General features: G+C 53.6%; 1 protein-coding gene across 2 annotated transcripts in view; it reads left to right on the top strand.

Annotated features, from left to right (window-relative positions):
- Nucleotides 1-25,247, top strand: part of HLCS (holocarboxylase synthetase) — a 167,663-nt gene that overhangs the window by 6,751 nt on the left and 135,665 nt on the right. Inside the window, exons 1-5 of one of the 2 annotated variants that reach the window (XM_056119532.1) lie at nt 3,708-3,972; nt 11,787-11,927; nt 14,288-14,450; nt 16,473-17,320; nt 19,535-19,717. In XM_056119532.1, the coding sequence (XP_055975507.1) occupies nt 3,778-3,972; nt 11,787-11,927; nt 14,288-14,450; nt 16,473-17,320; nt 19,535-19,717 (1,530 nt within the window). In that variant the 5' untranslated portion in view covers nt 3,708-3,777. Of the gene's footprint in view, nt 1-3,707; nt 3,973-11,786; nt 11,928-14,287; nt 14,451-16,472; nt 17,321-19,534; nt 19,718-25,247 lie in introns of those variants that run through there. The other variant, XM_056119533.1, reaches the window with a different exon arrangement.

Raw genomic sequence — 25,247 nt, 5'->3', positions numbered from 1 at the left:
CTGTATCCGGCTGGTGCCTCCGTTTCCCTGTTTGCAGAGCGCTCAGGGTTTGCATCTCACATGGGTGTGGTCTGCAGGCCTTTGCATGGCTATCTTGGAGGCTATGAAGGAACCTGGACTGCTGGGGATGCCTGTGGCCTTCAGGAAGAGTGTCCTTGTAACCAAGTCGGGGCTGCGTCCTCCTCGCCCTTGCCTCTCTCAGGAGGCTCCCAAAGTGGGTGACTCAGCTGCCCAGGGTGGGGTGCTCGAAAAACTGGGCGGGTGGGAGTTATGGGTAGATTTCTAGGAGAGAACTGATTTTTCTGGGTGTTGGGCCACATAACTCTGGGCCCCTCTGAGCTGAGATGTTTATTTTTGTTTATTCAGTTGAAAAACAATTTTTTAAAAAAATTTTTGGGTCACACCTGGTGATGCACAGGGGTTACTCCTGGCTCATGCACTCAGAAATTACTCCTGGCAGTGCTTGGTGGACCATATGGGATGCTGGGAATCGAACCTGGGTCTGCTGCATGCAAAGTGAATGTCCTACCTGCTGCGCTATCACTCCAGCCCCCAATTTTTTTCCATTATTAACCTTTCATCATTTGGGGGCCCATACCTGACAGTGCTCAGGGCTTATTCATAGCTACTCATAGGTCTGTGCTCAGGGATCATCTGGGTGGGGCTTAGGGGGTCATATAGGGTGCTAGGGATCAAACGTGGGTCAGCCTGGTGCAAAACAAACAAACTCCCCATTGTACTACCACTCCAGTACCCACCTTTCCATGCTGACTCCTGGCACACTGCCCTGTGTTAAACTAGAGGGACCCACTATTTTCGGCCAGGGGAGAGTTGGGTCCACACCTGGTGGTTGTTCGGGGGACTGCACATGGTACTGGGGGCTGAACCCGGGGGAAAGCAAGGGAGACACCTTTAGCCCCCATGCAATCTCTTTGCCGGCCCCTAACTCAATTTGCTCGGTGACACACTTTTTGGTTATGTAACACATGGGAAGCCAATTCCTGTGGGTTTCCTGGGTGCTTGCTGGCTTCCACAGAGATGCTTGTTTAGAGCAGTTACTCCTTTGGACTTTTTTTCTCATAAAATCAAGGGTTGCCAGGTGCTGTGGAGAGAATTTGCTGTCAGAAGTTGGGAGGTTCTGAATTTTATTTATTGTTATTATTTTTATTAGTGAAACACCATAAAGTACAGTTGTAGACTTACAAATTTTTGTGCTTGGGTTTCAGCTATACAATGATTGAGTACCCATCCCTCCACCAGTGCCCATTCTCCACCACCACTAATCCCAGTATCCCTCTCACTCCACCCTACCTCTGTGGCAGGGCATTCCCTTTTGCTCTCTCTTTCCTTTAGGGTGTTGTGGTTTACAATAGAGGTATTGAGTGGCAATCATGTTCAGTCTATAGTCTACTTTCAGCATGCATCTCCCATCCTGGGAGGATCCTCCCAACACCCTTTATTTGGTGCTCCCTTCTCTATCTGAGCTGCCTTTTCCCCTAGCGTGTGCGGCTGCCCTCCAAGCCATGGAGTAAATGGGAGGTTCTGAATTTTATATAGAATATTATTACACTGTTTTCCTTTTTGTGGTGATCATGGTGGGGGGACACATCCAGCATTGTTGGGGTTTTCTCCAGACAGTACTCAGGGACATGTAGATTACTGGGGATCGAACCAGGTTGGTTGCATACAAAGCAAGTGCCCTACTTGCTATACTATCTCTCTACCCTCTTGTTTTCCTTCTTTTCAAACTGTTTTTGGGTCATACCTGGGGGTGCTCGGGAGCCGCTCCTGGCAGTGCTCGGGGAACATAAACTGCTTGACAACCAATTCCGGTTTCCTGCAAGCAAAGCACGGGCCAATTGCCCTTAGCAAGCAGGTCTGCACGTGGCCAGGGTTCTTCAAAAACATCTGCTTGAATTAAGGGAGATTAGGAGTGATGGGCCTGGGTGGACACGCAGCCTCCACTTCTAGCCAGGGTTAGGCTGGGCAGTCCTGCAGTGAAAGATGGCTTCAGGCAGCATGCTCCTTCTATTATTGCTTTTTTTTTTGGGGGGGGGTCACACCCGGCGATGCACAAGGGTTACTCCAGGCTCTTCACTCAGGAATCACTCCTGACAGTGCTCAGGAGACCATTTGGGATGCTGGGGATTGAACCCAGGTCACAGCATGCAAGGCAAACGCCCTCCCCGCTGTGCTATCGCTCCAGCCCCTGTTACTGCTTTTGAAAATGAGGCACGGGTTCCCGTGTGTGAGGCGCTGCGATGCCTCTACAGGCCTGCTGCATGTGGCCCTGGAGGCGCCCACGACAGAGCCAGAAACTAGTCAGGAATGCATAAATGCAAAATCAGGGTTAAGTTCAAAGGGTTTATCTTCAAATCTGCTTTGCACCAAGGCCTCCAGTGATCCAAAGGAAACAGGCTCACCTTCTATTTATTTATTTATTTATTTTTGCTGGCAGAGGCACACGTGGTGATGCTTGGGGTTCCTCCTGGCTCTGCACCTCAGGGTCACACCACCCCTGGCAGGCTGGGGGGGGGGGGGGGAACCGGACCATATGGTTGCAGGGATCGAACCCAGGTTGGCCCTGTGCAAGGCCCCTCCCCATTGGACCTTTTCTCCAACCTCCTCCCTCACCTGAACCCAGCTGGACTAGTCAGGGCTGTGAGGGCCTGGACTCCGGAACACGTGAGGACACCCCTTTCCTTAGTTTCCCTCCTGTGCCTCCAGCACATCCTGCAGACCCCCAAGCTGTGGATTACACTTCCCACCCTTTCTCTGCACCCTCTCCCAGATCTTGGTCCCGCCTGATATTGGTGGGTCCTACAGGTGGCTTATGTGACGCGTGGGGAGGAGAGAGCCCATCACTTTCTCCCCATCCGCCTCTGCCACCCGGGACCCAGGGTTACTGGGTTTTTCTCTCCCCTCGCAGAAAAGAATTTCAGGAGTACCCGAGCAGTGGAGTAAAACCGATTTTATTTGGAGGTTTTTGAAGGGGAAGGAGGGAGAGAAAGCGAGAGTAGAGAGTGACGCGCTTCCCTATTCGCATCCCAGCATTAGATATGCGAGCGGGAAAGTCCACATCTCAAGAGGGGAGACGGGCCACGTGGGCGCAGGCAGCACATGGGCTCGTCTATGGGCCCCCTTCCTTTGCCCAAGGTGTCTTTTATAGGGTTTCTCCAACCCGCCCCCACTTGGGGCTTCTACCTAGGAGAAAGTCCGTTGCTAGGGAGGTTGCCAAAGGGGGGTGGGGTTGGGAGTGGCGTTGGTCGTCTTTGAATTTCCTTTCCTGGCCTTTTGTTCCTGCTGGAGTTTCTCCAGGAGGAGGGGGGGGTCCCCCTTCTCTGGGTCTGTTGCTGGCCAGGTTAGTCTTGTTTTCTGCAAAGTGCTCTTTTGGCCACTTCGGGGCTAGTGATTATTGTTTCCCAGGAAATTCATTGCCACTGCTTTGAGGGAGGGGGCTTTCCCTCTACCTGCCTGCATCAAGCTTCCCCACCGCCTCCACTCCTCCCCCCACACCCCGCCACATCCCTCCTCTCGCTCCATCACCTGCGCCCTTCCCAGCCCCGACAGGCACCTGCGCCGCCCGGTGCGCATCGCGCGGGCTCCCCGGGCCCCCCCCGCCCCCTCGCGGGCCTCCCCGGGCCGGGCCGGGCGCGCTCCCGCGGCGGCGCGGCCCCTTCCGGCCGGGCCGGGCGCGCGGGCAGGGCCGGGGCGGGGCGCGGCGCGGGGCCGGGCGGGAGGCGCGGCGTGGGCCGTGCCCGCCCCGCCGGCCGTGCCATGCTCATCACGCTGTGCTACCTGTACCTGTGGGCGCGCTGGGGTCGCCGGCCCGCCGCGCTCGTGTGCGCCACGGTGCAGCGGCTGCGCGCCTCGCGCTGCTCCTTCACTTTCTGCCGCGCCGCCGCGCAGCCCCGGGACGCCCGCGTGTGTCTGAGCCGCGGCGGCCGCGTCTTCTGCGTCAGCGACGGCCAGGTGCGGAGCGCGCGCCGGGGCGCGGCGGGGGCGCGCGGGCCCGGGGGCGCGCGGGGTGGGCGGGGCGGCTCGGGCTGGGCGGGGCTCCTGGGGCGCCAGGGGGCGCGGGGTTGGTCGAGACGCGGGATGGGCGGGACTCCGGCGGCGCCAGAGGGCGCGGGGTTGGCCGAGACGCGAGGTGGGCGGGGCTCCTGGACCTGGGGGCGGGGCCTAGGAGCCGGAAGCGTGCCGGGAACCCTCGGCTCCGCCCCTGCCCTCCGCCCCTGCAGGTTCCCGGATAAGATCCGTCCGCCTTCCAACCCAGTTGTGGAACTCTTGCGCAGGGTCCCCGTGCAGAGCATCTCGTGTGGACGCTTTGCTCCTGGCTTCCTGCAGGAAGGGTTGGCCTTGTGTTTCTTTCTTCTTTTTTTTTTCTTTTTGGTTCACACCTGGTGATGCATAGGGGTTACTCCTGGCTCTGCACTCAGGAGTTACTCCTGGCGGTGCTCAGGGGACCATATGGGATGCTGGGAATCAAAACCCGGTCGGCCGCGTGCAAGGCAAACACCCTACCCTCTGTGCTATGACTACAGCCCCGGGCCTGTGTTTGGTCACTGATCCCCGAGGGCAGTGCCTAATTAGAGCCCCTCTCGGGGACATGGGCTCCTGTGATCATCCCTTTGGGGTGCAGTAAAGGAACAGCGAAGCCTCCACTTGCTAGCCTTTATTTTCCAGGCTCTGGCCCTCATGCCTGTGGTTTCCCATCAATGACGCCCTATTGGCTCACGTTTTGGCTTTGCATCTTTTTCTGTGTTTTTTTTCATTACTTCCTCTGGCACACAGCCTTTGGTTGTTTTCGGTTCGAGAGCCGGGTGGCTATGACTTTAGCGGCTTCTAACCACAGTGTGACTGAAGCTGCATTGGATCTGCAACCCTCCCACCCCACCCCACCTCTGGGTGGTTCTCAGGGCCCTTCCTGGCTCTGTGCTCAAGGGTTCTCAAAGCCGAGCGAGGGCTGCCCCCAGCCTGAGCACAGCCCAGTCTTTGTCTTCCTCAGAGTACCTTTGCCCGTTTTCTTGTATTCACTCTTCCATCTGGAAATTTGACACAGTTTATTGCTTTAAAAGGCAGAAATATTGTTTCTGCGAGTGTAAAATCTCAATACCTCTGTGGGAATGAGAATCGTCTCTGGGGATGGATTATTTTGCTGAGCCTGGGCTCAGATATGAGATTATTCTGTGCAGCTAGCAAACCAGAGTCCCTTTTCTGATGGTTCGGGTGTTGTAAAGGCTAAGGCTGAATCTAATTGTTTCCCAGGGGACTGCACATAGAGCCAAGAGGCTGGTTGCTTTCATCACTTACAGTGGCTTCTCTGGTTCAGGACTTGATTTTCGGGAAGAACTCTGATTGGCAGAGACAACAGAAAGAATAAAAATTTCAGAAGGACTTTTCTAATGTTGTAGCTTCCAAACTGGCTTCATCCCCTTGGTAACCCTGACTTCAGTCCTGGCTCCACAGCCTACGAACATCTTCGGATGGTCCCAGGAGGTCAGGGTCAGCATCTCTGGGCCAACCTGGGTTTCCTAGTACCACCAGCTGTGGCCTGTTGGTACTAGGCCCCCCATCCCATGAGGCCGCAGTTGCCCCGTCACTGCTGGCTCATACCTGGCTGTCCAAAAAAAAAAAAAAAGAGAACCAGTAACCCTCATGGATCAGAGTTGAAGTTTTAAATATTAAAAAATATTGAGGTATAGATGTCTCTTTAGCATATGTCTAATATTTTTTGCCACTCCTGGCTCTGTGCTCACGGTTCATTCCGGGTAGGCTCGGGAGACCCAGTAGGTGCTGGGGATGGAATCCAGATTGGCTTCCTGCAAGGCAAGCGCCCTATCCTTGTCCTATTTCTTCGACCCTAGTATGCTTTCTAATTTTGGGGCTATATATTTTGGTGCTTGGGGACTGCTGGAGGAGGGAATGGTGCTCCCTGCAGTGCTTGGGAGGCTTTTTGGTACTGGGTGTTGAACTGGATGCAGCCACGTGCAAGGCAGGAGCCTTACCCTCTATATACTCTATCTCAAGTCCTCTTCAATTTTTATTTTTTGGGGGGTGCACACCTGGTGATGCTCAGGGGTTACTCCTGGCTCTGCACTCAGGGATTGCTGTTGGCAGTGCTCAGGGGGATCGTATGGGATGCCAGGATCAAACCTGGGTTGGCTGTGTGTGAGCAAACACCCTACCCGCTGGACTGTTGCTATGATCCCTCTCTTTGAGTATTCCCCTCTCTCTGAGTATTTCTTTGGAGGTCACACCCAGTGATGCTCAGGGGTTATTCCTGACTCTGCATCCAGGAATCACTCTTGGAGGTGCTAAAGGGACCATAGGAGATGCGGGGGATTGAACTGGGGTCAGCTGCATGCAAGGCAAACACCCTCCCCGCTGTGCTATAACTCTGGTCCCTCTCTTTGAATTTTTTTTAATTTATGTAATTGAATCACCGTGAGAACAGTTACAAAGCTTTCAGGTTTAAGTCTTGGTCATACAATGATCAAACACCCATCCCTTCACCAGTGCATATTTTCCACCACCAAGAACCCCAATATACCCCCCTTGCCACCCCTCCCCATGCCTGTGAGGCACATGATTTCTACTTAACTCTCTACTTTGATTACATTCATTATTTCAACAAAAGATGCTCCATTATAATTTGAAATTTTACCCCAAAAATTTTACCCCAAAATAATTTTACCCCTGCTGAAAAGGCATCGTGAAATAATTTGTTTTCTGTTGCTGGTTATGAAGCCCATATGATGTCATGCCACCGCTATTGTGGCCTCTCGATTTTGGATTTCTGATATTTTACTAATTAAGTCTGGAGGGATTTCTGCCCAAATCCACATATTCCCAATTCCGAGATTGGTCCGTGTGCTTCTGGGTCCATGGCCGTGTGGGAGAGCCGCTCGTGGGGGGCAAATTGTGTTCTTGGCGGGGTGGGAAGGCCGTGCCGGTTCCGCCCTCCATCCCATCACTGCTGGCTCATACCTGGCTGTCCAATAAGCTCTGAGGCAGTGGCCACTGTGCCTGGTGGGCGGAGTGGGGGGGAGGCAGAAGAAACAGACACCCTTTCCTCCCTGGGGACGGGGGGCACGCTACTGAAGCTTAATGCATAGTCCATTCACATTTCTGCCAAAAGCTGCTGGGTTCTGAATTAAGTCTGTGTGCCTCTGGGGCCAAGGCCTTGTCGGAGAGTCACTCATGGGGGCAACTAGTGGTCTCGGTGGGGCGGGAAGGATGTGTCTTTGAATTTTTTGAAAGACAGTTTGTTCTGGATAGGTTCTGACTGTACTGATCTCTGTTTCCCGGAGCACGCTGGTGTGGTTAGCTTCTGCCTTTCTCTTTTCCTGAGCAGTGCTCAGCCACCATTGCCTCAAGGAGCTCTTCCCAGGTTCCTGGACAGGAAGGGGCTGAGGTTACTCTGTGCCTGGGTCGAACTCGGGGCCTTGTGCATGTCACACATTCGCTCCAATTCTTTGAGCTAGCTGTGGTTACTTGTTTCTGTTTATTCAATTTCAGCTTATCACTTATTTATTTTGCTTTTGGGGGGCCATTCTTGGTGATCCTCAGGGGCTCTTCCTGGCTCTGTGCTCAGGAGAGACCCTTGGTGGTGTTCAGGGAACATATATGGTGCTGGGGATTCGAATCTGAACCTGGTCTGGTTGTGTGCCAAGCAAGTACCTTTTGTTAGTGCTGTACTTATGTTAGTACGAAAGTAGATTTTTCCTAAGCTAGTGGGTTCTTGAAAATCCTATGAAAGATTTGCGGGGCTGGAGAGATAGCACAGCAGGTAGGGCGTTTGCCTTGCACACGGCTGACCCAGGTTCGATTCCCAGCATCCCATATGGTCCCCTGAGCACCGCCAGGAGTAATTCCTGAGTGCAGAGCCAGGAGTAGCCCTGTGCATCGCCAGGTGTGCCACCCCCCCAAAAAAAAAGATTTGCATAAAAATTCAGATGCTTAAGAAATTAATTTTTTTTTTTTTTGGTGCTACATTCAGCAGTGCTCAGGGCTTGCTCCTGGCTCAGAGCTCAGGGATTGCTCCTAGTGGGCTCAGGGGACCGTATGGGGTGCCAGGGCTTGAACTCAGGCTGACTGCATGCGAGGCAAGTGTCCTACCTGCTGTGCTATCCCTCCGGCCCAGAAGTTAAAGTTTATTATACAGTTCAGATAGATGGGACTGTGGTCACTGTATACGATGTTCCTTGTCGTTCTTTTTGTTTTTTTTTTTTTTTTTTTTTTTGCTTTTTGGTCACACCCAGTGGTGCACAGGGGTTACTCCTGGCTCTGCACTCAGGAATTACTCCTGGCAGTGCTCAGGGGACCATATGGGATGCTGGGAATCGAATGCGGGTCGGCCGAGTGCGAGACAAACGCCCTGCGCGCTGTGCTATCACTCCAACCCCCCTCGTCGTTCTGTCTGGTCTGCATTACCATGTCTGTGTCACCTCTAGTGTTCAATGATCTGGTCTTGTCCCTACATATTTCTTATTTTCAGCATCCATGTTCCTGATCTGATTCTGTCTCCTGAGAGGGACCCTCTCACGTCAGTCTCCTTGCTGGACTTTGCTGCCCCGTGACCTGTCCCTGGGCCTCCCTAGGACATGACCCAGCTGTTCCTTGGGTCTCAGCTTTCCTTGGTCTCTGGCCACATGCTGTGGGTGACATCCCTGTGCCCAGTATACTTTGTCATTGTCTGGGCATAAAAGTCTAACCTATTTCTGTGGTATATCTTGGCATAGGTGAGGAGGGCAGAGAGAGGTGGGGGGAGGGAGGGAGGGGTCAGAGGGAGGAGAGAGAGAGAGCAAGGGCGAGAGCATTAGTGAGAGCTAGCCTTCTCTTCCTCCTCCTTCTTCCTCCTCCTCTTCATCTTCTCCTCCTCTTCTGCCTCCTCCTCCCTCCTCCTTCTTTTCCTTTTCTTCTTCCTCTCCCATTTCCTCCTCCTCCACCACTTCTTCCTCCTCTTCTTCTTCTCCTCCTCCTCTTCTGCCTCTTCTTCCTTCTTTTCCTCTTCCTCTTCCTCCTCCATTTCCTCCTCCTCTCCCTCCTCCTCTTCTTCCTCCTCCTCCTCTTCCTCCTCCTCCTCTTCTGCCTCCTTCCTTTTTTCCCTCTTCTTCCTCCTCCTCCTCCTCCCCCCCCCCCTCCTCCTCCTCCTCCTCCTCCTCCTCTTCCTCCTTCTTCTCTTCCTCTTTGCCTGGCCTCCATCCTCTCAGGGCTGGGGCAGCTGCCAGCTGTATCACTGCTTCCAGGAGCTTACTTCTTGTGTTTGCTGTTGCTTCCTTTCCTTCTGGCTGGGGACTTCCTTTTCTCCGCTGCTAAAAGGCAGTTACCATTTCCTTTCATCCCATTATCTGTTCTTGATCACATGCCATTTTGGGCATGAGATTAAAAGGGCCAATTAGATTAACCTTAGGTTGCTCATTCTGTGTCCACCTTTCCACTCACCGTTTCTCTTCCAGCCTCGTATCTCTCTGTTTTTGGGTTTCTGGGCCACACTTGGGGTTACCCCTGGCAGTGCTGGGAATCACGCTAGTTCAGCCACACGCAAAGCAAATCTCTTAAGCCATATCTTAAGCCCTGTGCTGTCTCCCCAGCTCAAGCTGCTGTTCTTTCAAGATTTAAAATATCAAGGTGATTTAGTTGGGGGGTAGATCTTAGAGTCATTCTACATGAACCAAAGTAGAACTTTCCAGAACTTGACTACTTTTGCCATCTCCCAATTTCATATGTTTGAAATCTAACATGTCAAGGCGAATGTGTCTGTTTATGTCATCAGGTGATACCTGATGTGCCGGTGGAGGAAGGAGTCCCCACTCACACTCACACTTCTGATTGGCTGTGCCTGAGCCCTGCCAGGGTTTGGCGGGTGTCAGTAAGGGGCCATCCCACGCTCAGGTCATCATCAGAACCAAGCATGTTCGGGCTGGAGATAGAGCACAGTGATTAGATGTTTGGTTTGCATGTGGCTCACCTAAGTTCTGTTCCCGGCACCTCACAGGGTTCCCCAGGCCCTGCCAGGAGTGAGCACAGAGCTGGGAGTGAGCCCTGAGCACAGATCCGGGAGTGAGCCCTCAGCACAGAGCCGGGAGTGAACCCTGAGCACAGAGCTGGGAGTGAGCCCTGAGCACCACCGAATGTGGACTAAACACTGAGGAAGGAAATAAACTCCCCCCAAAATAAAAAAAAAAAAACCTGAAACAAAACCAAACAAAAAACCAAACAGAGCAGATGGGGGTGGCTGGAGGGCCGGAGCCCTCGCCCTGTCTATGTGAGAAGTACGGGATGCATGCAGACCTGTCTTCCTCCTCAGCACCCCGGGGGCCCCATGAGGTAAACCAGGGTAGAGGGGACATGAGTTTATTGTGTGAGCCAGAAGGAGACACAAATCTCCCCCTGCAGGCTGTGAGAAGCCCTTCGCCCTTTTGATTCCCTGCCCTGTTCCTCAGTCTCCTACTCCCCGCCCTGGCCTGGTGGCCACCCAGGGCAGCTGAGCACTGTCCACTGTCTGTTTCCTTGGATGAATTACTGGCCCCTGTCCCCCCCTTCCCCCCCCACACACACACCTGGGAGGACTTCTGCCTCCGAGAGAAGGATCTCAAGTTCAAAATATTCATGTTTCTGCTTCAGCTAGGAAGTTAAGAATTGTCATTAGGTGACTCAAAGAGTACTAGTTTGTTACTATGATTTTATTCAATTTTTTTTTGAGGGGTGGTCACATCTGGCAGTATTCAGAGTTTATTCCTGGCTCTGTGCTCAGGGGTCAGTCCTGAGGCTTGGGAGTGCTGGGGATGGAATTTGCATCTGAGGCATGCAAGGCAAGCACCCCACCTGCTAAACAGTCTCTCTGCATTTTAATTTTATCTCTTCTTCTTCCTCCTCTTCTTTCTCCTTTTCTTCTTCTTCCTTCTTCGTCCTCTTCTTCCTCTTCCTCCTCCTCCTCCTCCTCCTCCTCCTTCTTCTTCTTTTTCCTTTTTGGTTCATACCTGGCGATGCTCAGGGCTTAGTCCTGGCTCTGCACTCAGGAATTACTCCTGGCAGGACTTGGGGGGCTATATTGGATGCCGGGGATCGAACCTGGGTCGGCTGCATGCAAGGCAAATGTCCTACTGCTGTACTATAGCTTCAGCCCCTCTTAATAGATTTTTAAGTACTTAATAGATTTTTAAGTACTTAATAGATGTTTAAGTACTTACTTAACTAGTGCTAGTATGTAATAATTGGGTTTTTGTTTTGTTTCATATATTTATTTATTTATTTTGGGCCACATCTTATGATGCTCAGAGGTTCCTCCTGGCTCTGCACTCAGGAATCACTTCAGGTGGTACTCGAGGACCTTATGGGATGCTGGAAATCGAACCTGGGTGGGCTGCGTGCAAAGCAAATGCCCTAGCCACTATACTATCACTCCAGCCCCCTTTTCCTCTTCCTTTTCCTTTTCTTCTTCCTCTTCTTTTCCTCTTCTTCTTTTTTCCTTTCCTCCTTCTCTCCTTTTCCTCCCCCCCCATCTTCTCCAGATCTGGTGGTCCTCAGATTTACTCCTGGCTCTGTTCTCAGGGATCACTCTTGGAGGGGATTGGGGGACCCTACGTGGTGCTGCAGGTGGAACTGGGGTTCACGTGTGTGCAAGCCAGAACCCTCCCCGTGTTACTCTCTTTCTGGCTCTGGTTTGTCAATTTTCTTCCGGGTCACCTAGAGAGAACCCCAGGGTCTCCCAGTCCCCCGGGCTTGGCGAGGGGACGCTGCTCTGTGCCGTGACATGTTTTCCCGCTTTCTTCCTGGTGCAGTCCATCGATGACCTAAACAAATGGGCCCTGTGTCTGGTCTCTCCCCTCGTGCTGGAGGCTGAGCACATCGCCTTCGTGACCGAGAGCGTCCGGGTGCAAGGGGGCAGCCGGCAGCGGCCAGCGGCGGCGTCTCCGGAGACCGTGAGTAGCTGTGCCTGTGCGTGCTCTGTCCAGGGTTGTGGGGTGCAAGAGAGTTCTGAGTTTCACGAGACTCAGCTAATATAGACACACGTGGGCATCCTGGGACACACACACGAGTCAAGTGACTTTCCCTTTTTTTTTTCTGTTTTTTTTTGGGTCACGCCTGGCGATACTGAGGGCTTCTTCCTCCTGGCTCTGCACTCAGGAATTACCCCAGGCGGTGCTCAGGGGACCACATGGGTTGCTGGGAATCGAACCTGGGTTGGCCGCGTGCAAAGCAAATGCCCTGCCCGCTGTGCTATCACTCCAGCCCTTCCCCTGTTTTTTTGAAAATAAAAAGCTGAACCTAGTGTAGCTTTTTTGTATGTTTTTGTTGGTCATTTTATCCATCCATCCTGTGCGTCTACCATTCTTCCATCTGTCCACCATCCGTGCATCCTTCTGTCTCCCACCTACCTATCCCATTCATCTGTCTATCCTTTCGTTCATCTGTCCATCAGTTCATCCACTCCTCCTCCCATCCACCTGTGCACCTGCACCATGAACTCTCCCAGCATCCTCCACGGGGCTCTGAGCTGCTCCTTGCAGGCAGGGAAATCACACTGAGGGAAGCTGTGTGAGTGCAAGGCTCACACATTCAGTGCCTGCTGGCTGCAGGCACCAGATTCAGATCTGAGTTTCTCAATCTGGGGTCCTCTCCCCCCTAGGACAGCCTCAGGAGAGCAGGAAAGAAAGTTTTTTTTTTTTTAATCCTTCATGCCCCCTTTCAAGTTTGGGTAGAGGGCCTTAGAGTTGGTCCAGTGGTTAGAGCACATGCCTCCATGAAACCCTCTTTGCTTTCTGCAGCACATGGTCCCCCGAGCACCGCCTGGTGCGACCCTGGGGGTCCCCAAGCACCTACCTGGTGATCCCAGGCATCATGTCTGCAGTTCCTTGCAGTGAATTGAGTTACCAGCCCCGTTGGCCAAGAATTGCCAAGAGGGCAATTCTGACCCCCATGATTCCAGAGCACCATTTGGGGGTCCCCCCCAAAAATAAGATAGGCTCTAACTTGTATGCTGTTTTATGATAGCATGGGAGTAATAATCCTGTCCTATCTCAGTGTATAATTACAAGAGGCCAGAGAGATCGGACAGGGCTTAAGGCACATGAACTGCATGTGGCCAACCCTGGTTTTCTCTGTGACTTTGACCATGGTCACCCGAGCCCTTCCAGGAGGGCTTTCTGAGCACAGAGCCAGGAGTAGCTCCGAGAGATCTCTAAGCGCCCCCCTCCCCAGTATACAATTTCTATTTGGTAGTTTCTTTTGGAGGGGTCCACACTTGTCAGTGCTTGGGGCTTATATTGGTTCTTGGCTTAGGCATCATGCTGGTGGAGCTCAGGGGACCATATGTGAAGCCGGGGTTCGAACCTGGCTTGGCTACCACTCCCACTCCCTCTTTCCCCCCACATTACATTTCAAGCCAAATTCCCCACCGGTAATTGCCCCTGCAAGAGCTGAGTACTTTATTTTTTTATTTTGTTTATTTATTTTTTTTGCTTTTTATTGGGTCACACCTGGTGATGCACAGGGGTTACTCCTGGCTCATGCACTCAGGAATTATACCTGAAGGTGCTCAGGGGGACCCTATGGGATGCTGGGAATCAAATCTGGGTCGGCCCAAGGGAAACGCCCTACCTGCTGTGCTATCGCTCCAGTCCCGAGTGGAGCACTTTAGCCGGGCACTTTTTAAAAAAATTTTTATTAGTGAATCACCATGAGGTACAGTTGTAGACTTACAAATTTTTGTGCTTGGGTTTCAGTTATACAGTGATTGAGTACCCATCCCTCCACCAGTGCCCATTCCCCACCTCCAATGCTCTCAGCACCCCTCCCACATACACACACTCTTGCCTCAGCAAACCTGCAAGAAAGGTCTGCATGCTAAGAGCATCCAACAGAGCCCGAGGAAGCAGAGTGGAGGTTTGCCCGGAGACAGGTGCTTTGTCCTACGTCCTCTTTACCTAGCTCACCGGCTCTGATCCAAACCCGGAGACTGTGGTCCAGGCTTGGGCCGCGCTGTTCCCGCGCCCCCTGGTGGTGGAAGTGCGAATGATCCAGACTGACCCGCTTGGGAGAGTCTCATTTGCCGCCCCCGCCCACGTCAGCCCGCACAAGGTTTGGAAACGTTGTCTTGGGGCGGGTGGAGACAGCACAGATGTTAAGGTGCTGACTCTGCTCATTCCTGGCAGGACCTTACGGGATGCTGGGATGGGATGGAACCTGGGCAGGCCACGTGTGCACGCGAGCGCCCTCCCTGCCTCCCTGCTTGGCCCCTTTCCGCAGCCTCTCACCTACTTCCTCCGGCTGCCCCTTCCAGGTCGTGAGGTGGTCGGATTGCTGCTTGCCCTTCGCATGCAGACCTGGGGACCCCTACCAGCTGATCGCCAGAGCAAGCGTGGCCGACTTCAGCAAGCTGGGTGTGGCCTTCATGGAAGATAGGCTCCAGATGGCCAACGGGCTGGTGCCCCAGAAGATTGTTTGTAAGTATCTTAATTTAAAAAATAATGAGGGGCTGGAGAGATAGCACAGCGGGTAGGGCGTTTTGCCTTGCACGTGGCTGACCCGGGTTCAACTCCCAGCACCCCATATGGTCCCCTGAGCACTGCCAGGAGTAACTCCTGAGTGCAGAGCCAGAAGTAACCCCAGTGCATCGCCAGGTATGACCCAAAAAGAAAAAAAAAATAATGAAAGGCGGCTAGAGCGATAGCATAGCAGGGAGGGAGGGCGTTTGCCTTGCACAGGGCCGACCCCGGCTCAATGCCCAGCATCTTATATGGTCCCCCGAGCACTGCCAGGAGTAATTCCTGAGTGCAGAGCCAGGAGTAACCCCTGACCATCACCGGATGTGACCCAAAAGGCAAAAAAAAAAAAAAAAGATTCTTTTCGTGGGGCTGGAGCAATAGTACAGCAGGGAGGGCATTTGCCTTGCACGTGGCTGACCTGGGTTCGATTCCCAACATCCCATATTCCGAGCACCACCAGGAGTAATTCCTGAGTGCATGAGACAGGAATAACCCCTGTGCATCGCCGTGTGTGACCCAAAAAGAAAAAAAAAATTCCTTTTGGCCGTACCCAGCAGCACTTTGAGGCTGTTTCTTTATTTTTTTATTTTTTTTTTTCTTTTTGGGTCACACCTGATGATGCTCAGGCATTACTCCTGGCTCTGCACTCAGGAATTACTCCTGGTGGTGCTTGGGAGACCATATGGGATGCTCGGAATCAACCCAGGTCGGCTGTGTGCAAGGCAAACGCTCTCCCCACTGTACTATTGCTCCAGCCCCTGAGGCTGTTTCTTTCTTCTGTTTTTCTTTGTGTGTGTGTTTTTTTTTTGTGGGGTGGGGTGGGGTGAGGGTTACACCTGGCATTGCTCCTGGCTCTGCAGTCAGGTGTTCGGGGTGTCCTATCACTCCAGCCCTTGCAGATTCAGAACCTGTTTAATATTTATTTTATGCAGACTAGACGCAGGCTGCCTCATTCCAAGACTAAGAAAGACAGCAAAGCCTGTGCTTAGCAAACTAAGTCTACCTGTTCTTATGGGAGGTTGGGGATTGAGCCCGGGTCCGCTGTGTGCAAGGCAGACGCCCTCCCCTCTGTCCTATGACCCCGGCCCTTGCTGTTTTTTTTTTTGAGATACTCGAGTTTATTGTATTGTTAATCACGCTTATCATGCATACAACATTCCAACAACCTATGCACCACCAGAGAGTACACTTCCCTCCACTGAGACCCCAAGGATGCCTCACACCTCCCAGCCCTTGTGGCCCTCATGTTCCTGTGACTTTTGCCATTTCTCGTCATTCCCTTGCAGTGTTTCTTTACAGCCCACACAGGAGAGAGATCTTTATTTACGTATCACCCTTTGTTGGTGTTTTTGGTTGCAGTTCTGAAACAAGAATTTCCGTATCATTTGGCGAATTCAGAGCCTGTTTGGGGGCTGGAGAGATAGCACAGCGGGTAGGGTGTTTGTCTTGCACGTGGCCGACCTGGGTTTGATTCCCAGCATCCCATATGGTCCCCTGAGCACCGCCAGGAGTAACTTCTGAGTGCAGAGCCAGAGCCTGTGTATCACCGGGTGTGACCCAAAAAAGAAAAAAAAAATTCAGAGTCTCTTTAATATTTATTTCATGCTGATGGATGCAGGCTGGCTCATCCTGAGGGGCTAAGACAGCACAGCCCCGTGATGTGATTAAACTAAGTCTACCTGTTGTTTTTTTTTCCTTTTCTTTTCTTTTTGGGTCACACCCGGAGATGCTCAGGGGTTAGCCCTGGCTCATGCACTCAGGAATCACTCCTGGCGGTGCTTGGGGGACCATATGGGATGCTGGGAATCGAACCTGGGTGGGCCGCGTGCAAGGAAAACGCCCTGTCCAGTGGTACTATCGCTCCAGCCCCACCTGCTGTGTTTTTCACACCTGGAAGAGGAGTGCATCCCTCCTGGCTCCCCCCCACCCGCCGTCTTGCAGCACCTCAGTCCCTTCTCCTCTCTCCCGTGCCCGCCTTAGCGGTGCATTTGCAGGATTCGACTCTGAAGAAACTTAAGGATCGGGTGTCCTCCTGCCCGCAGCCGCAGCTCTCAGAGGAACCTCACGCGCCAGACGCCACCATGGCCCAACCTGGAGGCCAGCCCGGAGGAGGTGCGCCCGCCGAGCACTGCCACCTGCACCTCTCCAGCTGCCGCGAGTGCCTGCAGCTGGAGAACAGCACCATTGAGTCGGTGAAGTTCGCCTCTGCCGCCGAGAACATTCCGGACCTGCCCGTGGACTCCAGTGGCAGTGGGCAGGGCCCAGCTGGGGCTGGCAGGCCGGAGGGAGAAGCCGGCCACCGAGCCAACGTCCACTCCAAGGCCCCCAACATCCTGGTGTTCGCGGACGCCCCTGACGGGTTCCACCGGCTGAGCGCGGTCCTGACCGACCTGGTGGACCCCGACTGCTACACTCTGTACCCGCTTTCAGAGGACAGTGCCCTGCGTGACCCCTGGGCCGACAACTGCCTGCTGCTGGTCCTTGCAGGGGGCACCCAGCCCCTGCCCGCCGCGCTGCAGGAACAGTTCCTGGCATATCTGGCGGGTGGCGGGAAGCTGCTGGCCCTGGCCTCCCCGTTCACCTGCGGCAGTGTCCAGCTGGCCCCCAGGCCCACCCTGCAGGCCGCCGTCCGGAGCATGGTGTTCTCTAGGGCCGACAGCAGCCGTCTCACGCTCCGCGTGCTGGCCAGTGGCCACGTGTACCAGGAGGGGCCCGGGGAGCAGCCTGGCTGGGGCCCACTCCAGGGCCACCTGGAGGAGGGCCTAGAGGACAGGTTGATTGTTCACGTGCCCGTTGGAACGCAGGGGGGAGAAGCCGTGCTCTGCCAGGTATGGCCGCCCGCCGCCTTGCTTCTTTTGTTGATTTGATTTTGGGCCCTGCGTGGCAGTGCTCAGGGGTCACTCCGGGTGGGCTCTGGGGACCATCTTGAGTGCCGGGGATGGAACCCCAGCCAACCACATGCAGGGCAAGCTCACTATCCATTGTGCTATCTCTCCAGCCCCTGTTTTATTTTTAATTTATTTTACTTTAGTTACCAGATTGTTTTTGTATTTCAGGTCGGAGCCATAGGGCGGCGGGGAGGGTATTTGCGTTATACATGGCCAAATCCAGGTTCCATTCCTGGTATCCCCTAGGGTTCCCCGAGCACCGCCAGGAATGATTCCAGAGTGCAGAGCCAGGAGTAACCCCTGAGCATCACTGGGTGTGACCCAAAGTGTAAAATCTTATCATGCCGAAGGTTGTATGTTCACGGGCTCACTGGACGACACTGTTTCACCGCCTGCGTTCGGTGCTCTTGAGCCACTGTGTGTGGCCTGGATCGGAACTGCTGTTGGCCAAGGGCAGACGGAAGAAAAAACGGGGGCCAGGCCGGTCTATAGCAATAGTAGTTTATTCCAATCCTCTTCACTCGTGTCTCTCTGCCTCCTTCTCTCCTGGGCCCAAGTCTTGGAAGCTCTCTCCTTCTGGCTCTGACTCTGGATCTCTGGAGCCCGAGCTCTCTCACTTCTGACCCCTTTTCCGAGCTTACGTCTTAGTTTATATAGCAGTCACATAAGGCGGTGACATAAAGGTGGGTTGAATACTGACGAATCAACAAAGAGAGGTAAGACCACTCCTCCAGGAGATTAACTCAAGGATAAAATCTCATCTACAGAGATTACTTCAGATTACTAGGAGATCCACCCAAGGGTGGGATCCCAACAAGGATGTGTTCTTCCTTCAGTTAGTAATCTACTTAAATAGTTGTAATAAATCTACTTCTAATATTTCTAGCAACTCATTCTGTATGAGCACAGTAAGAGATATAAATTTAGTTTGGTTCTTCCTGAGAACATCTCACTATACACTTCGCAGTCCTCAGGCCAGGTTAATCTTCCTAGCTCCAGCAGGGTCCTAGTCTCGTCGTTACTTACTTTTGGATCATGACAGCATTTGTCCATGATCATGCCCTCAACTTATAGTTGAGTATCGTGGCTCTTTGGCCTGGCCCATTTCGATGCCAGGGTAGCTCACTGCTTGCCCTGGGTCCATTCAGTCCCTCGTCGGGACCCTGCTTTTGGGGTGCTAGGAACTAAGGGCAACTGAGTCAAGAAATCAGATGCCCAGGAGTAAATATTATTCGGAGTCAATCAACTCCCAAGTTACAAAGCATAATATTAACTGTCTTCCTGTGTCCACACAGAAAGGACATTGCTTACAATACAAGTTCAGTGTTCTTAGATGGGTGTGACCTGACAAACCTAAGCTACCTGAGGAAGGACAAAAGAGTGTTATCCTACACCAAAGCACTGTAGCACTGTCCTCCCTTTGTTCATCGATTTGCTCAAGCGGGCACCAGTAACGTCTCCATTGTGAGACTTTTGTTGTTACTGTTTCTGGCATATCCAGTATGCCATGGGGAGCTTGCCAGGCTCTGCCGGGTGGGTGGGATACTCTCGGTAGCTTGCTGGGCTTTCAGAAAGGGGTGGAAGAATTGAATGCTGGGTCAGCTGTGTGCAAGGCGAACACACTACCCACTATGCTATCGCTCTGGTCATAAAAGAAAAAATTTTTTTTTTGTTTGGAATGTTTTGCACTGGGCCCCGTTGCTCAGGGATCACCTCTGACTCTGCGCCATTGCCCCCAGCAGAGTTTGGGGGACCTTATGGGATGCCGGAGTCCATCCAGGGTTGGCTCCATGCAAGGCCAGTGCCTTCCCGGGACAGCATCTCCCCTGCCCCTGTTGATATATATATATTTTTCTTTTTGGGTCATACCTGGCGATGCACAGGGGTTACTCCTGGCGGTGCTCAGGGGACCATATGGGATGCTGGGAATCGAACCCGGGTCGGCCGCGTGCAAGGCAAACGCCCTACCCGCTGTGCTATCGCTCCAGCCTCCCCCGGTGATATTTTACTTCATTTGCGGTGCTGGGGCTTGAACTCAGGGCCCGTTCATGCCCAGGTCACATGCTCTGCGCTGAGTGTGTCCTCTGGGCTCCTTGTTCCCGGGTGTCCCACTACCCCCCGGTTCATGATATGCTGCGTGTGATGTTCCCGCAGGTACACCTGGACCTTCCTCCCACCTCTCCGCTGGTGCAGACGCCGGAGGACTTCGATCTGCTCAAATCCAGCAATAGCAGCAGGTACGACGTGCTCAAGGAGATCCTGTGCGGCCTGGGGCTCAGCTGCGGCACCCACCGCCCGCCTGCCCTGACGCCGCTCTATCTCCTGACTGCATCCGAGGTGAGTGTGAGCCCCAGTGGCCCCTCGAACCCCCCCCAGCCCACCCCCTGCTGCCCCATCCCAGTGCTGTTCCTTAATGATCTTGATTTTGTTCCATTTCTGTTTCGTCCTTGGGCTGCAGAATCGTCCCTGAGATGCCCTGCCCCAGCTCCTGAGTTTGGTTTTAATGAGGAAAGGGGGAGGGTTGTCAGTCTTTTTTTGGAGGGGTGGGTGGACTCTTGGAGCTCCCTGAAGAGGCAGAGTTGGGGCTTGGCTGTGTTATATGTGGGACCGTGAATCCCAGTGGGGTCCCTCGTCTGCTAGCCTGCACCCCTGAGCTGTGTCTCAGAGTGATGGTGTGCCCCCTTCAGGGTCCCAGGGGCCCAGGCGCACCCCCTCCCCCAGTGTCCTGGGCATTCCTTGCCCTGTCGGGCGCGGGGATGTGGTTTGGGGAGGCCGGGATGAGAAACAGCCGGTTTCTATCTCATGTGCTCGCCTCTGCCCTCTAGTGGCCGCCAAGGCTCATGGCTTCTGTTTTTTTCCTGCTAGTTTTGTGGGTGCGTGTGTGTATGTGTGTGTGTGGAGGGGGCAGGGGAGATGCCCTCTGTGGGGACTGGAGACCATTTGCATGGGGTTCAGGGATGCTGCGGCCCTTTGTTTCGGGAGCTACAGGTTGATGTGAATCCTTTAGACTTGCCCGTTTCCAATGAACTGTGTTACTCTCCTGGCTGGCTCAGTTCTGCCCATGCATACCATTCTGGGGAAATGGTGTGTCTGTGGTAGGATGGTGCGATTCCGGCAAATGTGTCTCCTGAGGAGTCTGAATAGGGAAGGACCCTGGTATGTCCCTCAGGAGGGGGAGGCCCTGCTGGGCTCCAGTCTGTCCCGGGGCCAGGTTAAGTTGCAGAGGACGCTAAGCACCGGGTAATTCAGGCAGTCTGAGAGCTGCGGGGGCTGACTTAGTCCAGCGGGGAGGGTGCTTGCTTTGCACACAGTTGACCCGGGTTCTATCCCTGGCAAAGAGTAATTCCTGAATGCAGAGCCAGGAGTAACCCCTGAGCATCGCCTGGTGTGGCCCGAAATTTAAAAAAAAAAAACCAACTTGAGCAATTAGGAGACCTTCTAGGATTATGTGAGGGCAAGATGAAATAATATGATTGCAAGTCTGTAAGCTGTATTATTGGAAAGATAATTCAATATATATATATGTATATATGCACTTTGGGGCCACATATGGTGGTGCTCAGGGCTTACTCCTGGCTCTACTGCACTCAGGGATCTCACCCAGCAGGCTGGGGGATACCTTATAGGATGCTGGGGATTGAGCCTAGGTTGGTCGTGTGCAGGGCAAATGCCCCACCTGCTATGCTATCCCTTTGACCCTCATTGTATATTGTTGAGTGGCACTACGAGTTTATAATATGTTTAGTGAGGGCTGGAGTGATAGTACAGCAGGTAGGGCGTTTGCCTTGCACACAGCCAACATGGCCAACACAGGTTCAATTCCCAGCACCCCATATGGTCCCCTGAGCACTGCCAGGAGCAATTCCTGAGTGCATGAGCCAGGAGTTAACCCCTGAGCATCACCGGGTGTGACCCAAAAAGCAAAAAAAAAAAAATGCTTAGTGAGTGCTTAGCTAAGAGGACGAAGAACCTCCGGCTCCAGGCACATCTCTTTGATTCCACTGTTCTTCCTGCATTAACATATGCCTCAGAGACCTGGGCCCTACGCAAACAAGATGAGAACGCTATTCAGGTCTCCCAAAGAAGAATAGAAAGAGCTATGCTTGGAATATCACGTTTCACTCAAATGAGAGAACGAATCCGGAGTTCTGACATCCGTCGACGATCAAGGATCAGGGACGCTGTCTCATTTGCCAAGGTGTCGAAAATCAGATGGGCTGGTCACGTAATGAGATTTAAAGACGACCGCTGGACTAGAGCTGTTACTGATTGGATTCCACGGGATGTCAAGAGACCGCGTGGCCGCCCACCTACCAGATGGTCAGACTTCTTCGTCAAGATCATGAACAATCGGTTTGAGGCCCTTCATGTTCCCGGAGCGAACAGATGCCATTGGGCTACACTAGCACGCGACAGGGACAAATGGAGACGTTACTGGCGCCCGCTCGAGCAAATCGACGACTAACGGGAAGTTAAGTGATTAAGTGATTAAGTGAGTGAGTGCTTGATACCTAAAGACTGAAAAGTGTTTTTCATCAGAAAAGTAAAAAAATTCAACAATGGATGAATTTTTCATTTAAGAACTATGGGTTGGTTGCATTGATTTTATTAGGAAGTGCTTTTTGTTTTTAGCCAGTGTGTGCTTATATTATGTGTTGGGTTTGGAGACCTCATCCGGCGGTGCTCAGGGATCACTCCTGGCCAGACTTTGGGGACCCTCTGCAGAGCCAAGGATGGAATCCTGCATGGTTGTGTGTAAGGCAAGTGTCCTACTCTCCATCCTCCCTCTGGTCCCTCCATTTGATTTTTTTGATTTCATCTTTACAACCACCACCCTACAGTGGTAGGGCGTTTGCCTTGCATGCAGCCAACATGGCCGACCCGACTTTGATTCCTCCACCCCTCTCGGAGAGCCCGGCAAGCTACCGAGAGTATTTGATATGCCAGACACAGTAACAACAAAGTCTCCAATGGAGACGTTACTGGGCCCGCTCGAGCAAATCGATGATCAACGGGAGGGCCTTTACCTTTACCTTACCCTAGAATCCCAAGAAATTAGAATCCCAATTTCCTCTGGAATTGGCTGATGTAGAGTGCTTTGTCTCAGTCTTTTGATTTTGATAAGATTCCGTGGCTTTGTCATTTGCAGCGCGACCTTGTAAGGACGGGAGCTGGAGGCCCCCTGATATGGAAATAAACGTCCCCTATCCTGCACTGGACCTCCCCTGCCCTCTGGGGGCTGGATCAGCCCCACAGCCTTTTCTTTGCCTTTTTTTGCCTTTTCTTTGGAAGTAAGGCAGACCAGGGGAGATGTGTCTGCCTGGCGCTCTGCGTCCTCTTCTGGCCAATCCCGACGCTGCCCACACGGGGTCGCTGCTGAGCCGAGCTGCTGGGGGCCTTCCCCGGTGAAGCCCGTTCGCTTCTCGGCAGGTATTGGGGCATTGGCCCTCTGGAACCTGGAGAAATTTCCTTGGATATACATCCTGGGGCCGGCCAGAGAGCTCAGTGGGCTCAAGTGCTGGCATTGCGTGCAGGGGGCTTTGGGCTGGATCCCCAGCTCTGCAGGGGCCTTCGAGCACCCCCAAGAGTGACCTCCAAGCCCGCAGCTGGGGATAGCCCCCAAGTATTGCTGGATGTGGCCTCTGGGGCCAGGAATGTCCTCTTTCTTTCAGCATTGCCCGTGCAAGACCTCCCAGCCCACGGTTCTGAGTCTGGTTTTTCTCTCCTGCTGCCTGGGTGCCCCTGGGTCAGAATCTCCAACCGTCAGAGGGTGCCCACGGCACTGTGGGTGGACAGAGTTCGAGCGGGAGCAGCTCCATGTTCCAGGGAGAAAGCACCACCCAGAGGCCAGCTGACCCTCGCCACTGACCGGCGCTGCTTCCTGAGGTGGCCAGTGACCCCCGATGGTCCCCAACTATGCCCCCTCCCCTTCAGGCACTGTGCCCAGAGCAGATGTTAGTGACTGACTGGTTCCTGTTTCTCCAGCACTCTCGGGGGCGTCGTGGGGATTTGGGTTTTGGCAGAATGCTCCACCTCCCCCCACCCACCCCTTACACACTGTCCGCATAAAAACGGCTGTTTCTAGGGTTACGACCGAAGGATGATTTTTTGTTTTATTTTGTTTTGTGTTTGCTTTTGGGGTCACACCCGGCGATGCACAAAGGTTACTCCTGGCTCTGCACTCAGGAATTACTCTGGCGGTGCTTAGGGGACCATCTAGGATGCTGGGAATTGAACCCAGGTCAGCCACGTGCACGGCAAACGCCCTACCCACTGTGCTATCACTCTAGCCCCTGCTTTTTTTTCGGGGAGGGGAGGGGTGGTGGCGGACTATACCTGGCAGTACTCAGGACTCTCTCTTGGCAGGGCTCAGGGAGGCCCTATGGGGTCGCTGTCTGTAAGGCAAGTGCCCTTTCCACTGGACTCTCACTTCAGCCTCTACAGGGTGATTTTTGTCTCTTTTCTGGGCCTCCCACGTGGAAGAAGAGGAGGTGGGGAAGAGGGAGGAGGGTGGGCGGGCAGTACACCCCAGGGGTCCGTCAGTGGCTATGGGGAACAATGAGGCAAGGTAGCCGCCACACCCTGGACTCTGTGCTGGGGCCTGGGGGCCACCGGAAACCCCAACACTGGGATTCTGGGGTGCTCCTGTGGACAGGGCACTTCCTGCACTCGGGCACGTGCCCTTGGTGGGGGTGACATGGGTTGGGATGCATCCTGGGCTCTGAGTGTCATTTTGGGGGTGGTGGGAAGGGCGGGAGGCATTTGGAGACTTGGACGTTGGGTTAAATGGCTTTTTTTTTTTTCCTTTTCGGGTTACACCCGGCAATGCTCAGGGGTTCCTCCTGGCTTTGCACTCAGGAATTACTCCTGACAGTGCTCAGGGACCCTGTGGGATGCCAGGGATCGAACCCGGGTTGGCCGCATGCAAGGCAAATGCCCTACCCGCTGTGCTATGGCTCCGGCCCATAGTGGCTTTTTATTTATTTTTTAATTGAGTGCCATGAGACGCACAGTTGCAAAGCTGCTCATGATCGGGTTTCAGTCATGCAGGGTTCTCAGACACCCCCTTCTCCAGTGCATGCTCCCCCCCACCAATGCCCCCAGGTTCCCTCCCACCCCTCTGCCTCCCCAGCTGCCTCTATGGCAGGTGCTAGTTTCCTTCTTTCTCTTTCTGTCTTGCTTTCTCCCTCTTTCCTTCTGAGCATCAAATGGCATCTTGGCTCCACATTTCTTGCCTTGACCCCTGGGTTATTGATGAGGTTGAGTTGGCGAGTGTGTCCAGCGCCCAGCACTGTCCCTTCCCTGATTTGCTGTGACTGGGGCTGTCCCCCCTCCCCCTGAACCTGACCTTTGTCACAAACTCCCGAACTGACCGTCCCGACCCTCACCTGCCGTCTGAGACCTCACCGTGGAACTTTCTGGAAGCTGGTTTCCTGTCTTCCTGGAAGGTGTCACGGTTTTACCCCAGGTCTCCCTGGGACCCCTGATGGATGGGAGGCTGAGGACACCGTGGCCCAAGGGGCAGCCAGACCCCCATGTGTTCCTGAGCTCATAGGAATTCGGCAGTGCAAACAGCGGTGCTGGGGGTCTGTAGATGCTACAGGGGTCTAGCCCTAGCAGTTACCTTGAGGATCGCCCAGTGCACCCCTGGGGTAGGCTGCGTGCCCCCCTAGCATCCACTTATGCCCTTTTTATTTATTTATTTGGCTTTTGGGGTCACACCCAGTGATGCACAGGGGTCACTCTTGGCTCTGCACTCAGGAATTACTCCTGGCGGTGCTCAGGGGACCCTATGGGATGCTGGGAATCAAACCCGGGTCGGCCGCGTGCAAGGCAAACGCCCTACCTGCTGTGCTATCATTCCAGC

Source organism: Sorex fumeus, unplaced genomic scaffold, assembly GCF_029834395.1.
Source record: "Sorex fumeus unplaced genomic scaffold, SorFum_2.1 ptg000041l, whole genome shotgun sequence".
NCBI classification, from domain to species: Eukaryota; Metazoa; Chordata; class Mammalia; order Eulipotyphla; family Soricidae; genus Sorex; species Sorex fumeus.
The sequence above is the reverse complement of the archived record's forward strand: the minus strand, read 5'-3'. Positions and strand labels throughout refer to the sequence as shown.